General features: G+C 33.9%; 2 protein-coding genes across 6 annotated transcripts in view; one reads left to right on the top strand and one right to left on the bottom strand.

Annotated features, from left to right (window-relative positions):
* The window catches only part of LOC139808264 (uncharacterized), an 87,346-nt gene that overhangs the window by 42,126 nt on the left and 29,366 nt on the right, over nucleotides 1-15,854 (bottom strand). The gene's annotated exons all lie outside the window — the stretch shown is intronic.
* Nucleotides 1-15,854, top strand: part of LOC139808278 (uncharacterized) — a 40,680-nt gene that overhangs the window by 10,277 nt on the left and 14,549 nt on the right. The window contains exon 1 of one of the 4 annotated variants that reach the window (XM_071770083.1): nucleotides 14,332-14,366. The exons of the other annotated variants lie outside the window; for them this stretch is intronic. Within the exon in view, the coding sequence (XP_071626184.1) occupies nucleotides 14,347-14,366 (20 nt within the window). The 5' untranslated portion in view covers nucleotides 14,332-14,346. Of the gene's footprint in view, nucleotides 1-14,331; nucleotides 14,367-15,854 lie in introns of those variants that run through there. 4 annotated transcript variants of the gene reach the window in all.

Raw genomic sequence — 15,854 nt, 5'->3', positions numbered from 1 at the left:
ACAGAACTGACACTTGCCAAGGATTGGAAAAATGACTTTGAAACTTGCTTTGCGAAAACTGAGATTATATTTTGATATTATGTGATTATGTCTGAAATGGAATTTCCTATTTAAATAGTCGCGTTCATGAAATATCAACGTTTCGACAAAGTTCTGAATCAGCCAAGTGGTTGGTTACTATTCACTAATTCCATGTATCATCAAACAAGTTGTAGATATTTAAAAAAAGTGATTGTTATAGTTCTGTCAACCACGTCCGCTTGTAACTACTACCTGAATGTTACCCACTGTAACCACACTGTCTGTACATTACTGCTGTAACTACTGTCTACGTATTACTGTTGCAACTACTGTCTATGCGTGTCTACTGCAACTACTGTCCGGAACATAGATTAGCAAATCAAAGCCTCGCTTGTGTATAATTACAACTGAATAATTAATATTGTTTTGTTGTTAATCCTTTGAGCTCTAAATGACACTCGCGCATTTTCGACAAATATTACAAAGTAATTAATTATATAAATCGCAACTTATAATAGGTATCCATTTACAATTTATGACAAATATCTCATTTAACGCTAACCTAAACCAAGCTAATTAGTCTGAATATCATACAATTAAGGATTAATTTTTTCTCTCATGTCCTGAATAACAATACGTGTTTAAAAGTTAGAGGATAATTTAATTATTTGATCGCAAATTTTATTTAATTAATAAGAAATAAATACATTTTTATGCTTCTTCTTTTTCTTTTTAATATTTGTAGCGTATAATGCGAAAAAATTACATTTTACGTATGTCATATGTTAACTCGATCCACGCAATCCATTTCAGCACACGACACGATGGAAACAAGTCGGGCGTGATTCGCGAGTACATGAACCACATATGAATCATTTTGTTTTGCACATGACAGAATGATGCACGCGGCGGATTACAAGAGAGCGCTGTTCAGCTTTTCTGAGAAAAGTCAGCAAGATTGACTAGAAACTATGCTCACACGTTGCCGTTCAAGCACGGTGGCAAATGGCTGTAGTAAACAAGCGATCTAGTATGAACGGATTAAACAGCTTCTCGGAATAGCCAGAATGCGTGAAACGATCGCGATGCGATCGACGATAACGCTTGTGACATAGTTTTATGAAGGTATTCGATGTTATCAGTGCTAATTTTTGTATAGGATGTGCAACAATAGGCGCACACGCAACTGTCTCTTTACGAAGAATTGAAATAATTTGCAGTTGTTACCAAGAATGTTGAAAAATAAAACAATTCAATTGAATGTTTAACTCATTACAATCAAACAAAACTCTTGCTATTTCTTATCAATAATTAAAATTATTACATTAGTATTTAATAAATAATAATATTAATATAATAATTCAAAATTAATATTTTAGTCATAAAGAAGACTAAAACGTTTCTAATAAATTAATTTTTAATACATCATCACATATATGATCATTTGAACGATCAACTAACAATTGATTTTTATCGTGACATGCTTAAATCTCGTATTCTTTAAAGATATTGATTTTTTGGCGAAGGTGATGGAGCTGAAAAGCTTCGAAGTGATACCTCGCTGGAAAATTCTTATCACGTTAAAACCCGATTGAGATTCATCGCACGTATTACCTCGTGATCGAAAAGCCCGAAAAGTTTAATAACCCTTTAACAGGCATATGTCGCTGCGACGAATTAATTTAACCCCATTAAACTTTCCCGTGCTCGATCGAACACATAAATCTCCATTATTAACGAAATTTTTCGATTCTGTTTCACCCGTCCTTTTTAGGTATCTTGCCTGCGTTAACGCAGATCGTTCCGGATCAGATCCGTAATTATTAATTTCACATCGCTATTTTCCATCAAACAGATATTTAATACAGAATTAAATGCATATACGTGATATCTATTTAAAAATTAAAAAACGCAGTTCGGGAATTTAATTGTACATTATTTGATATAAATCCTTTGAATGGAGGTAATTTCGTCAAACTTTGTTGTATTTACGTGTGAATCAACATGTGCAAAACGTGTCCAAGTGTCACGTGCATCACCGTGGTTATTTGTTAGCCGCGTGTCCCACTGAAAATGTAAAACGCAATCGCGCGTTGAAATCTCGTTTCGAAGTTTTGTATTACGAATGAATGAAACGTTTCAACGGCTATCAGGTTTACACATCACGGAGTTAATATTAATAGTTTCTCGCCGCAGAGATGTGCAATTTGGAGCAAGGTTAGTAAAATGTTTTAATTACATCTGTATGTTGTGACCACAATGCACAAAAAAGTGTTTATTTCTACAAAATATGTTCCAAGCTTTGAGTTTGAAAATAAGTATATACATGCATATATATATATATATATTTCCGTACTCGGTATGAGAAAAATCCCAATAATAACTACAATCTAATCTCACGATGTGAAATAAAATGCTGAAAGTTATTTTACCTCATATTCTGTGATTAAAAAAAATGAGATAAAAATATTATTTATTTTTCTAACATATAAAATTGTTAAGTTTTACTTCCAATTGCAAAATATGATCTTTTCCCAGCCAATATGATCTTTTCTCCTTGAGTGTCTATTTTTCGAGAATGCTTTTTCTCGGATGATATAATACTCCGTATTCACACCATATTGCTCAGTGTAATAAAAGAGGAAAAAATCGTGTGAAAATTTTCGAGTTAAAAAGTGTGAAAATTAGAGCTTAATTCGGGGTCATCCAGTATATTGCGAAGTCATAAAAATACATCCCCTCTTCTGGGCTATGAAAAATACTGCTACTTCTCTATTATAATACACGTCCCTCTATTATACCGGTCAACAATGCATTGCAATGCATTGCGTGTGTTCGCGTGTACCTATTCGCTGTGTAACATGAGTTAAGGGGGATGGGGCTAGTTGCCCTCCATCAGAATGATATCATTAATAATGGCAGAGAGTAGAAGGACATGGTAGTATTCGGATAGGACACGAGGAGAGAGAGTCAAATGTAGTGTCAATGAGCGAGAAGAGGAATGGCGAAATGGCAGAAGGGGGAGGAGCGAGACAGAACAAGCAAGGTATATATCTGATATTACACTGTACAGCGTTAATGTACTATTTCGTATACGGTATCCTTTGCTCTTCGCTAATTCCGCTCAGTCATTCGGTCTACGTGTCCGTAACGATATACTAGCTGACAGACAAACGTTTGTCTTTCTCTCATCGGGGACATTCGGTCTGCAACAGTGTCGCATATGAAATTATTAACGTAATATGAACAACGACGAAAGCGTAGAATCATATTACGTCGCTAGATTGTCCAATTCGGAGTGGAAATATCGCAGAGATATATCTAACTGTGCAAAATAATGTTCGACGTAATTGGATAAAGTCTTATTCCTTATTTCATTCTTCATCCATTTTAGAATTTTTGCAATATTCACTATAATTTTTTAAAAAGCTCGAATATATTTCTGGCAACTTTAATAGTAATGATATTTGTTAATTCTAGAAAGCTTCTTAGCGCCAACGCACAGATGCTACAAATATTTTTATCTACAATATTTTTAGCTACAAGTATTTTACATTAAATAGTCTCATTCAAAATTATATTTAAATACAGTATTTTCTTTTTCACTATACAAACGGTTTCACAATTAGCGCGACATATATTTGCATTATTTCCAATTCAATAACGCTAAATTGATACATAATCTTCCGTAAATAACGCGTGCATGATTACACCACTTTTAGTTTTTTTTATTTCAGTGGCTAACGTTCATGAAGCCGACTCCGATCGACTACCCATGAAAGTATTATTTGAACTGGGCACGTAGAGCCGACCAGCCGACCGACCGACCGCAGTATTTGCATAAAATCAATTGGCGAACGTTCTTCACGGTATTTTAAATTAAAAGCATAGTACGGTGGCCCTCGTCCGACTTTGACTTCTCTGCTACCCTTTTGCCGTTACGTTATTTTCTTTTGCATTGCGACTTTTCCATTTTTTTGCTATTTTTAGTTGTTATCTAATATGCAATATTAATTCAAAATTAATATTTTTAACCTTGTAATTCCATTCAATATAAGGTCAATTTTACATGTAAGTACGTACTTCATGCATATTAATTGATTTACTCTTGACGTTTTTCTTAATAATTAAACTAATAACTGTCTATATAGTTGTCTATAACTATCTAATTGTATAATTAACTTTTTCAAATTAAATATTTTAATATATGTATTAAAAATATTAATAAAATATTTAATTTGTAAAATATTTAACTTATAAATATTTAATTTGTATATGTGTATATGTAATATATATATATATATGTATATGTAGAAAATTGAGCGATATAACTTAATTATGCTAGACTTTCTTTCTTCATTTACAATTATATTCTTGCCCTCTGCTTTCACTATTCAGAACATGCACTTATTAAATGACTATTTGCTATTCCGATCGAACGCGAGTTTCCAATTCAAGAGTGTCTAATCAGACGATTCTGGTTATTACATCTTGTTGAAACGCAAACGAAATCGGCTTTCTGCTCGTTTCGATAAACGTGAAATAAAAATAAATAAAACGAGTGAAACTTAAGTTTAATTAAGAACAGATTTTAATTCACTTGCTGTTAAAAACTTGCTGTTATATTAATTAAATATAATTTTTTTTTAATAAAAAGGCGTTAAACTAATAATCGCATTCACTATTATCGCTAAATCACGAATTGGTTATCTGATTGATTATGCGTATAAATGAGGTACATTAAACTATCTAAGCCAAATTATCAGAACACAAAAAAATTTTATATGGAAATAATTTACTAATTATTTGCTATTTTTTGCTTTTAAAAGTAATTCTTTTGCTTAATCTTAAGCTATCCGAGCCCTTCGTAACTTTTTAATAGCTGGAGCAAAGAAATTACTTTTAAAAAGCAAAAAAAAATAGCAAATAATTAGCAAATTAATTCCATATAAAATTTTTGTGTTTTTTGTGTATTTCAATAATTTGGCTTAGATAATTAATATACCTGTATAAATAATCGATGCATCAATCTTAGATATTTTAAACAACACCGTTTATGTTTTGGTTGTCAACATATTCCAATCAGAATCGATTTTCCACTCGTTAGCGAAATGTCGAAAATTTTCCGATACAGTTCGAATGTCCATAGTGGGACAACTAACGAAAAATAAAATTATTCTATTCGGAAACGTTTTGGATAGGTCCATAATAGGTGTCTAGACATTCTGATTTCAATCGTTCTGTTTTTTCCCACCGCGGTGACCGTACATTTCCCCTCATACATATTTCGGCATTAATAGTAACCATTTTTCTCAAGTTCTCATCCAATGCACCCCTTTTGTTTTCCCTTCTTCCAACCACCTTTTCCTCTTCCATTATTCAGTTATCTTGTACCTAACCATTCCCCGTAACCTTATTTTTATTCTTTTATTCTCATACATATTTTTACTGCAATAGAGTTCCATTCTTCTCACCTCCGCGCTTTTCCCTTTGCTTTTCTCTTTTCTTACGGCTGTCTTTTACTCCCTTCGTTTTTTTCTCTTACGATAATTTTTTCTCAACTTTTCTATGGATTCGACCTCATCACTAGTTCTTTCGTTTCCGTCCTGACGTCACCCTCATCACAATTTGCGATTCTGATTATTTTTTTTTGCCGCCGCCCACAATGCCACCGTCCTTTCCATTGAGATACTTGAACGAGATTGTAATCTGTCGATCTTTCCGGCTTTATTTGCGATTCCGATGAAAAAGTAATTACCGGACTGTTCCATTTCTTCCTCTCGGTTTCTCTGCCTGATACAATTCCGTTTGCTTTGCGTTAACAATAACTCGATACATGTTGTGTTCCGCAATCGTAATCGTAAAAGACGATCCACGCTATGATACATTAATTTTTCCGTCCGTGAAATTGGCCGCCTATATATCACTTTACCTTGCCGGCACAATGGCGCACATTTGTAATTATTTATCTTCGGATATACGTGAACTTGTAACAATTACCATCGTTTACGGCACGCATCGATTTTATCGTAACACAAACAGTTTATCCATCCTTTGACAGTTCACTGTGTATTTAATGAGGCTAATTTGGCGACTTTTTCAATTACCCGAACGGTTAACTGCACTTTCGCAAGCGCGCGCGCGCGCTTGTGTTGCAGCGCAACGCAGTAAATTGCACTCGCCGGGCACGGACAAATGAACCAACACGCGAATACCGAGGAGGCACTCTGACTCCGAATGAGAATCGCCCCTCGTAATTTTTCTTTATACGAAAACGAGAAACACGGCACGCGTGTGCACGAGTAATATTTTTCTCAGATAAATGGAATGCCGAGCGACCGTTTCATCTTTCGCCTGCTACGTAACGATATTTCTTTCGATTTCGCGTCGCGTGTGCTACGACATATTGACAGAAATTGTTTTCAAAATTGTTTATATACGTTTATGTGAGGTTCTAAATTTCGTAGAATGGAAAAACTAAAAGAATAGCCATTAAATTACCCAAGAGATGATAACTTCGAAAAAAAATCCTGTAGTGTTATGTTTCATGCACTACAATATTTTAACTTAATATTTTTCGAATTATTTCATTTAATTCTATAAAATATTTATTTCATAATTATTACGTTATTTTATTATTACGTTATTTTCAATTTCGTAATCGTGCTTTTCATGCTGCTCGTTTTGCATCGGATATCTGACCAAGCCGTTTCCGAATTTTTAACAGATCGTTTTCATTAAACGCGAGATTTAAACGAGACGGAAATGAAAACGCACGTTTCTTTCATGCGATTCGCCGATTCGCTCGTCGCTGTTCGTTTTCTTCTCCCACGTCCCGCGAGAACGCAACAAATGCGTGCGACATTATGTCGATACGTCGCATTTGAATTATGGAGATAATCGGCCTCACGAATCGACAATACCGGCGCGGCGCAACGCGTCGTGTAATTTGTCGGTGCCATAAATCGCCGTATATTGTTGAAAAGATACGAACGTCACTTCATATTAGCGATTCGCTCTCGTAATGAACCCAATTTCGTGCTTCCCTTACGAAGTGAAATTACGTCGCATACTAAACGACTGGCTGCTCTTAAAACGATTACGATTAACGATCACGGTAAAATGATGATGATAGCTTTATGATGATACAAATACATGTATAAACGTTTGCATCAAGAAAATATAGGTTGCATAACGCTACTTTGTAAAGACGAGAAACCAGTAAGACTTTTGTAAACGTAATATAACTTTAAGTGCTTCATAAAACAGAATTAGATGTGTATATTTTTAAATGTATGTATTTAGACGTTATGTTTTTAAAACAATATTTCTTTGTATATATTCCGCTTCCAGTTGTCGTTTCAATTTTAAAGATAAATGTTAACATTTTTTAAATCAAGGTATCGATCTACTCGTAAAAAAATTACAAACATTGGATCAATGCCAATTATTGCTCGCGTTACATTAACGAATTGAGTTACCGGTGCAGTCAATGCTGGCAATTATGCGCCGTCGTTTGCTTCACGGTGAGAAAGACGTATGCCCAAAATTGTCCCAGCGTGACTACAAATTGCACATTGCAGCGCGTGCGGTGAGCCGTTCGATACCCCGTAGGCGCCATAAATCAATCCACCTGACACAGGAAGGACAACAAAGCCGATCTATTTCGAGGACAATATACCTGGCGACCCTACATGCATACCTTATATGACTGAGATATCCGATAATTCGGATCTCATACAGAACGTTTGCTAATTGGAAGCAAATCCAAAACAATTATTTCTTATCATTCAAATAATTCTTTACTCGGAAGTGAAGAATTTATCACTTTCTTCATTTTTATTAAAAATGTATCACCTACTTCTTTAAATATTTGCTACGTCGTAAACAGTCGTTTGGGCGCCAAAATAAATTTATTCTCTAATTAAAAATTTCAATTTTTGAAATGTAATTAAGACGAAATATTCAAAAAGCAACTGGAAGCGAATCTTCCTCGAAATTTTCGCTCATGAAAAATCTTTCTTTAGCGAAAATTTCATTGGCAGATTCATTAGAAAGTTATTTGATATTGAAGATTATACAGAGTTTGGGCGCACGGCGTTTTGAAAGCGTAAACTTTGCTTTTGAGTAGTTTGAAGTATTATAGACGTTATTCAAACAGGAGATTTCATTAATGAAGTATTCACAGTTGCAAATTAAAAATTTACCATGAGCAAAGAACACTGTATAAATCTTAGCTAAGAAATACGGATCATAGTTTACACACACAAAAGTTTATATTGCAAATCCAATAACCCAGAATTTAAATTTATGCAGAATATGCGGAGTTATCTTTTTAATTTTAAATGTCATCCGATTATTAAAATTTAAGATCAAGATATTAGATATTTAATATTAAAATTTAGATAGATAAGAATGTTATAACATTTAAAAAAAGTTCCTTTCCTTATTTGATCGTCTCGAGACTTGAGATCGATCGTTAATGTTTTTTTGCATATTTATAGGCTTGTATTTGAGAAAACACAACATAGCTTTGACAAACTACTGTTTATTGACGAACTAAGAACTATAGTTTTCTCTCATATATATAAACAGGTTAAAGTATTTTAAATAAAGGAGTTAATATTTTTGTGTTAAATCGTAGTTCCGCAACTCAATGTACCTCATTGCAGATTCTCGACTGCTTCTCGAAACTTTCCTTGATTAATATTAATGATAAAAAGATGAGCATGTATCACTTTCAAATGAATAAACAGGCGCTCTCAAGAGCTCGCTTGAGATACTCGCCATATCCTCAACGGGAATTCCAGATGATCCGTGTCTCGTAGTAGTATAGCATTGCTGATTATATGCGGGAGGAAGTTTAGTTACAATTTCAGCGTTCGCGGTGTAACGTGTCGCTTGTAGTATCCTGCTTTATCAAACTTCCTTTTGTGCAATCCTCATCCATCGCGCCACATTGTAAAATTAACAGAAACGCAAGACTACGCAAAATTAACAATTTGCGTTGCATTTCACTGATAATACTAATTACAATGAAAACGTGATTAATTACATTGTTCATCGAAATTTACTTTATCCTTGTAGAAATATCTATTGTAAATGATTACGAGAAGTCTTATCAGGTAATTCCTAAATATATATTAGATTTTACCGCACCGATTCCTTATTTTTGTCTCTTCTCTTATTCTTTTTTAAATTTAGCTACAGTGCTCGTTAGTTGGCAACGTTATCCTTTATTTTCTCTAGATTAAAAATACGCACAAAAGGAAACATCACGTCGCTTGCTTGTATTATATACTGACAATTATTTTTTGTTTCTCTCTTCCGCTCTTTTTCTTTCTCAAAGAGAACATACGACATGTGTTGTTGCATTTTTCATAGCAGCTGCGAAACATAGCTGACAACATCGTAATAAATGTAAAACTACAATGTGACTGTAAGAATTAAGCTATAGTTGAACACAGATATATATATATATATATATATATATACATATTCCTCTAAACAATCTATTGTTGCGCACGACTTAATGAAAAATTTGCATAATTTACTAAAACTCTAGCCTGATTGTCTAGAAATATTCAAGAATCGACGGTTTCAAATCATTATCATGTTTTGTTCGTCTGCGCGATCTTATCAGAAGAAAAGATAGTCTTTTTGGATTTATCTTGTTACTCAGGAAAAAATGACAACTTCCTCAAGTAACAAAAAAGTAAAATTAATGATAAAATTTAAGAAAAAGGTTATATGTATTGCGAATAAAATTCTCATTACAGAAAAATCGATTCTAATTTCGCGAGAGAATTTATTACCGAAGGAACTCCTGAAGCACCCGTGTGTCTTAGCTATTAATACTCATAAAGTGAATGTTGACGTTGCATGAACGCGCGCCGTTAAATGTAATTACAAAGTCAGAGCGACTAAGCGATTTTCGTAGATGGGTTTTTCCTCCTTAAACGCTATTAAGGAAAGTCTCGTTACCGTAAAAACGCGTGATTCGCGTGCAAAGCGGCGCTAAACGCGCGTGACCTGGCAAAATGACACGCGATAACGATAACGTCGCGAATCGCTCGCGACATTGTTAGCACGATTCGCGTATATTTTGGTAACCCGTTATTCTAATGCTATTCCATTTCTGCTGTCGCGAAGCCAAATAACAGAAACGATTCATGTTTTAGGCGACGTCACTCGATATACAATTTCGACAATTTCCCAGGAGGATCCTGTTGCATCAAGTTTTATTGCATCAAGTTTTACTACCTTGTCTCAATGCAATTCCCAGTAATGCATTTCAGGAATCAAAATGATCTTGTGCCCAACGGCCAAGTTCCTTTATTAAGTTAAACGAAGGGACAGTTCAATCGAAATAATAATAGTGTCAATGATGACATAATGCAGTCTGAAAAGATTGTTACGTGAAATAATTTATATGCGTGTGCGATACATAATTTAGATATTTGTTTTAATGAGTGTTATATATTTATATATTTATATATTTATTCGCTTTGTGCTAAACCGAAATAATAGGCACTAAAAGAAGACGTTACCAAAATGTTATTTTCTCGCGGAAGTTTGTTTTATTTGTGTGATGATCGCGGATTAAGATGTTTTTCGTTTAGAACTTGCTACACGGATAACGAGCTAATTTGGAGTTCCGCACGGCACCCCTCACAGACTTATCTAAGTTTTCCGCGCTCTTAATTAACACATTTAACCGGATTGTAACTCTGTTATTAACGCGCGTTGCCGAAGTATAGAGAGAAAACAAGTATTCCTTGAGATTATACTTGAAAAATTATTGTCGCGACTTATAGACTTGTAGAAGCATTCCAGATCCTTAAAATGCCAAGTTATCGTATTCAGCAAGAAATGATTGAAAAAAGTTACCAGAGGAATATTTAATGTACTAAAATGTTTTTTACAATTAAACAAATGTTTGTAACTTGTTAAGAGCAATTCATTCGAAGCGATTAAATATATATCATAAAAATATAATATTTACAAAGATATTTACATATATTTAGTTGCAGGAAAGTAGCAATTTATTGACTATAAAAACTATTTAGCATCATAAAAAATGTAAGCACTGCTTTCTTCCTTAATACTTTTTAAATGTAAAAATTATATTCTCTTTCTGAATATGAATTGAAGCTAAGACTGACACTAACTGTCTTTTTCAAGCCAAATATATATATATATATTCATGACGGTCTGACGCAATGTTCCTAATTCTTCCCAGTTCCCCTGCAGTCCATAATAAAATTCAAACTCTTGACATTTCCAAGCAGTCCGCACGTCGCGGCGTCGTGTTGAGACACAGAAAATGATGTGTGGTCATTAATTCCGACGAATTAAAGATAATTTAGCTGCGGCAGTACATGCCTGTGATTTAAAACACAAATCTTTAACAAGCTAATGTACATATATCACAATTATTGGCGGTATAATACGACGAACGCGCGCGTGATGATAAACATTTAAACGATCTTGATTGCAGTAATATTAACATTCGACTCGACCATGAACTTCCTCGAACATCCTCGAACATCATCATGTTGGTCGTGCAATTCCCTCTAATTGCTCACGAACGATTAGCCTATGCATTATGGTTCAGCAAATTCCCTCGACAGAGCAAAATAAATCGATGACTTAATCAGGAGATGTCTATTTTGAGATATTAAGAAAAGTATAAGGTTCACATTTTTAGAATTATATATTAAATAATTTTTATAACATGTGTAATTATGTTAAAATTTTCCTGATAAATAGATGTAAAAAGTTATGCTTTTTAAAATTTAATTATCGAACAGATAACTCTTAACACAAATTATGAACTCACATTTTAAATTATATAATGTAATTTGAATTTAAATATATTAATATTTTTCAGGTAGATATACTCAATCTTTTCTAATTTCATATAATAATTTAGTATTTTAAAGATTTATCTGGACTGCTCTGTTTATTGCATTGCAAAGATAAAAATTTTTAAATCGAGAAGATTCAGGAACGGGAATGACTGCAACTATTCGTACGGCAGATTTTATCGCGCGTATATCTCCGTTGTGACTCTAAGTTCTTACCCTTTTCTAGCAGAATGCAAAATCATCGCGGAAGGATCGTGACATGTTGCAGTAACTCGTGCGTTCTAAAACGGCGGAATCCGTGTAATCCGATGGGAATATAGCCGCATTGTACGTTATGCGAACGAATGAACTCTTCTGGCGAGCCAGCAAGGTGATTCGCGAATCCGATTTCAATGCTGTCTTACATCGCTTCGCAAAAGCTCCCCGAGCTTTTCGCGAAATAGTGGCGTACCTCGGGGGAGATAGAAAGTTTTGCAAATTCGGATCAAGTAAAATGTCGACAAGAGCCTTAATGTCGCGAAGCATGCTTTATGAATGTATTGGCATTTCAAAACATTTCGCGCAATTTATGATTCTATATTCACTATTGTATATTAATTCATGCAGACTTGTAGGAAATCGATTATTGATAGGAAGATGCATCTTGTACGAGCATTGCAAATGCTTATCAATCAAATTTTGATCAAAAAATAAATAAAATAAAAAATATATATTAATTCAAATTTTTTAAAAAATTATTTAGAGTGGATGGAATGTTTGACGTTAAAGCATTGAATATAATAATTCTTGCAAGTATTTTCTTCTTGTTCTCAGAAAGAGAGAGGAATAATTACTAATACAACTTTTCAGAATATTAGTAAAGTCGAAAAAAGGTAGTAATTAAATGGGATTGTAATATCTTTTTAACTCGCGGCGAAGAATCGTGACAAAAGCCAAGTCTCGCGAATCTTACGTAATAAAATTAATTATCGAGGCTGGATGAGCTGTGTGCGCAATACATATGAACAACTTATCGCTCCGTTCGTGTCACATCGAAACGTGAGTGTAATGTGCGTAAACTTGCATTTCTGACTGATCTAAATCAATATTTACAGCTAGAGCACTATTCGTTGATTTACTTGATAAATATAATTAATTCGAATGCGAAAAGTTACCAATAAGCAAAAAGGTAAATTTTATTTTCAATATATTTTATTTTTCTCCATTAATTCCCCATATTTCAATTATTAATTTTACATTTGATTGGGTTTATTATTGCATCAAAAAGTTCAATAATATAATTTATTTATGTTTAACAATTAAATTTATTTATTTTCCACAATAATTGTAATTATATCTATAAGCAAATGCCAGCGGTAAATATTTATTTTGCTACTATGAGTGCATTTAACAATGTATATCAGTGATGTTTTTTAATATTTCACCTTGGCGTTAATAACTCGTGTATTTTATTTTAAGCAACGATATATATAGACACATTATACATATATGTATATATATACAATTGATCGAGGCACTTAACTGCGCGTTCTAATTCGATGCACCGGTCTGCGACGACGAAGAGTATCCAACCTTATCGCGCATTGAAGTAATTAGTGATTAAAGCAATTAGCCATTGATAGCGAACATAGAGCGGCGCACCTTGCTTCGTCACGAGAAACATAACAGTGCTTAGAAAACAAACGATACTTTCTACCTAATGGGAAGTTTTTAAAAGCATGATAAAGATTATGTGGTAAAAATGTAATTGCCGTGCACTGTGCGTAATTGTCTTTATCGTCCTTACATGATTAGTCACGCTTTCGTATATATATAGATGTGATTTGTATAAGAAATCACTTTTATACAACTTACGGAAGATCAATGCTGATAAATAAAAATAATATAATCTCACATAAAATTATACTTAAGAATTTGTAAATTAGGATCTGCATTTAAAAAAGAAATAAAAATTATCAGACTAAAGCTGAAACGTCATTTTTCTCTTGTTGATCAAATCTGAGATACGTCAAAATACTTTTTTGTCTCATAATATATTCTGCGTTTTTAAGTATGTAAATTAGCTTATAAAAAGATGAATAAAATTTATGACGTAAATAGAAATATATAAATATAAAATGAATATTTACACATCTCTATATACTTTATACTTTTGAAAGTCTGCTACTCATTAAAACAGTATAAAGTGAACGCATCAAAATAAAATTCTTCAGAGTGAAGAAGGAAAGTACACACACACACGTGTTATAGTGGTCAAGTTTAAGGTTGAACGTGAATATTGCAACACAAGCCTAACATTTATTGACGATTCTATCTCTCGAGTCGGGCAGAGACAAGAAAAAGGATTAAGGCCGAGGCGCCACGTCGAAGAAGTCGCAAGTCACTGGATTTCGTCGTAACACGTCGAATTTCAAGGGCCGACATCCACCGGCGACGTCAGCGACGACGGCGATTAATGCCCGCGAGGGTTATCCGGTTAGTTCGAAATAGGCTCTACGTACCGCTTATATACCGGGCCGCTCTAATTATTTTGCTCGCTCGCTCGCAACTAACGTGATAACGCCGCCCGACACTCGACTCGGGGAGGTAACGCGTCTGCCTGCCAGCTCCCGATACTAATGTTCTGTTAATTTATAATCACGCTGTAAATTTCTGCCCGTGGCTGCGGCTGCAAGGCTCGCATCAGCCACGCGTGACCTTTGCTCTACATTTCATCGTACCTTTTGAATCGTATCGTAAAATACGATTTAACTCCAGAATTGCCTTTCAGAGAATCTGTTAATCTGAGCCCGTCTATTCTTATACGATTTTCTGATATGTTTTTAAATCGTATTCGAAATTCGTACGCGGTTAATATCGTTATAATACTTATTGAAAAAGTATGCCGAGTTCTTAATTATTCAACTATTAAAAAACTCGTTCATGTTGCTTAATTATAATTGTAAGTTGCATACAAATCCAAATCATCTATTGTGGTGAGATGTGACTGAACGAAAGTGAGAGAGAGAGAGAGAGAGAGAGAGAGAGAGAGAGAGAGAGAGAGAGAGAAAGAGAGAATATTTTAATTAATACTCGAAGAAGATAAAAAGATTGAAAGATAACGTGAGTAATATAAAGAAGTAATTATTGTATAAAAGAAAAGTAATTATTACCTGGAAAGAATACGAGAAATTTTAATGAGTGGTGTCATAAACCGACCTGCCCGAGAAGATTATAATGTGCAAATCTGTCGTAATATATAATGCTTAAGAGAATAATAGCCCTAATGATAGAAGCACTATTGACGTTTAATATAACTTCCTGCGGGATAAGAATAGAATCTCATCAGGCGTATCCAGATTGCCCCCCATCCCCCCATACCCTCATACCCCGGGGTACAATAAAACTATCTCTTTCCCAATCTTTCCCTCTCTCTTTCTCTCTCGATGCATCTCTTCTATTTTCTGTGCAATTTGCTGATAGTTTATCTAGAATTAAGGCGTCGTCCGCAAAGCGGAATGGCCGTTTGAGAGCAAGAGTAATGAAGATTTTCCAACAGAGAGTCAGTTGCATCGGTTTATCATCAATGTTCAAGCTAATACAAGTCATTGTGATTTTAGACGGTCGCGTTATCACGTGTTGTAAGGACAATCTTCGAAATTGTTTTCTCACCTTTTCCCACAAGAGGTGTGGAAAAAGCAATAATGAATAATAAAATTTTCGACGAAAATGAAAAGAAGCAACGAAACACTTTCTCGGCACTTATGTAATTCGTTTTCCAATTATCGACTTTTCAGCGAAATAAAGTCATATTTTGTAGACACTACGTAAACTAAAAGAATCTACCACCTATGCTTCTTACTTCATTTTTTGCGAATTAAATGATTTCTATATATATTTGCAATTTTGATATATTTCAATATCTATTGCTTGTAAAAAATTCCAATATTCTACAATATATAGTCTTATCTTAATATCTAAAAC

This window comes from Temnothorax longispinosus, chromosome 1 (assembly GCF_030848805.1).
Source record: "Temnothorax longispinosus isolate EJ_2023e chromosome 1, Tlon_JGU_v1, whole genome shotgun sequence".
In the NCBI taxonomy this organism is placed as follows: domain Eukaryota; kingdom Metazoa; phylum Arthropoda; class Insecta; order Hymenoptera; family Formicidae; genus Temnothorax; species Temnothorax longispinosus.
Note: the sequence above shows the minus strand (reverse complement) of the source record. Positions and strands in the feature narration are given on the sequence as shown.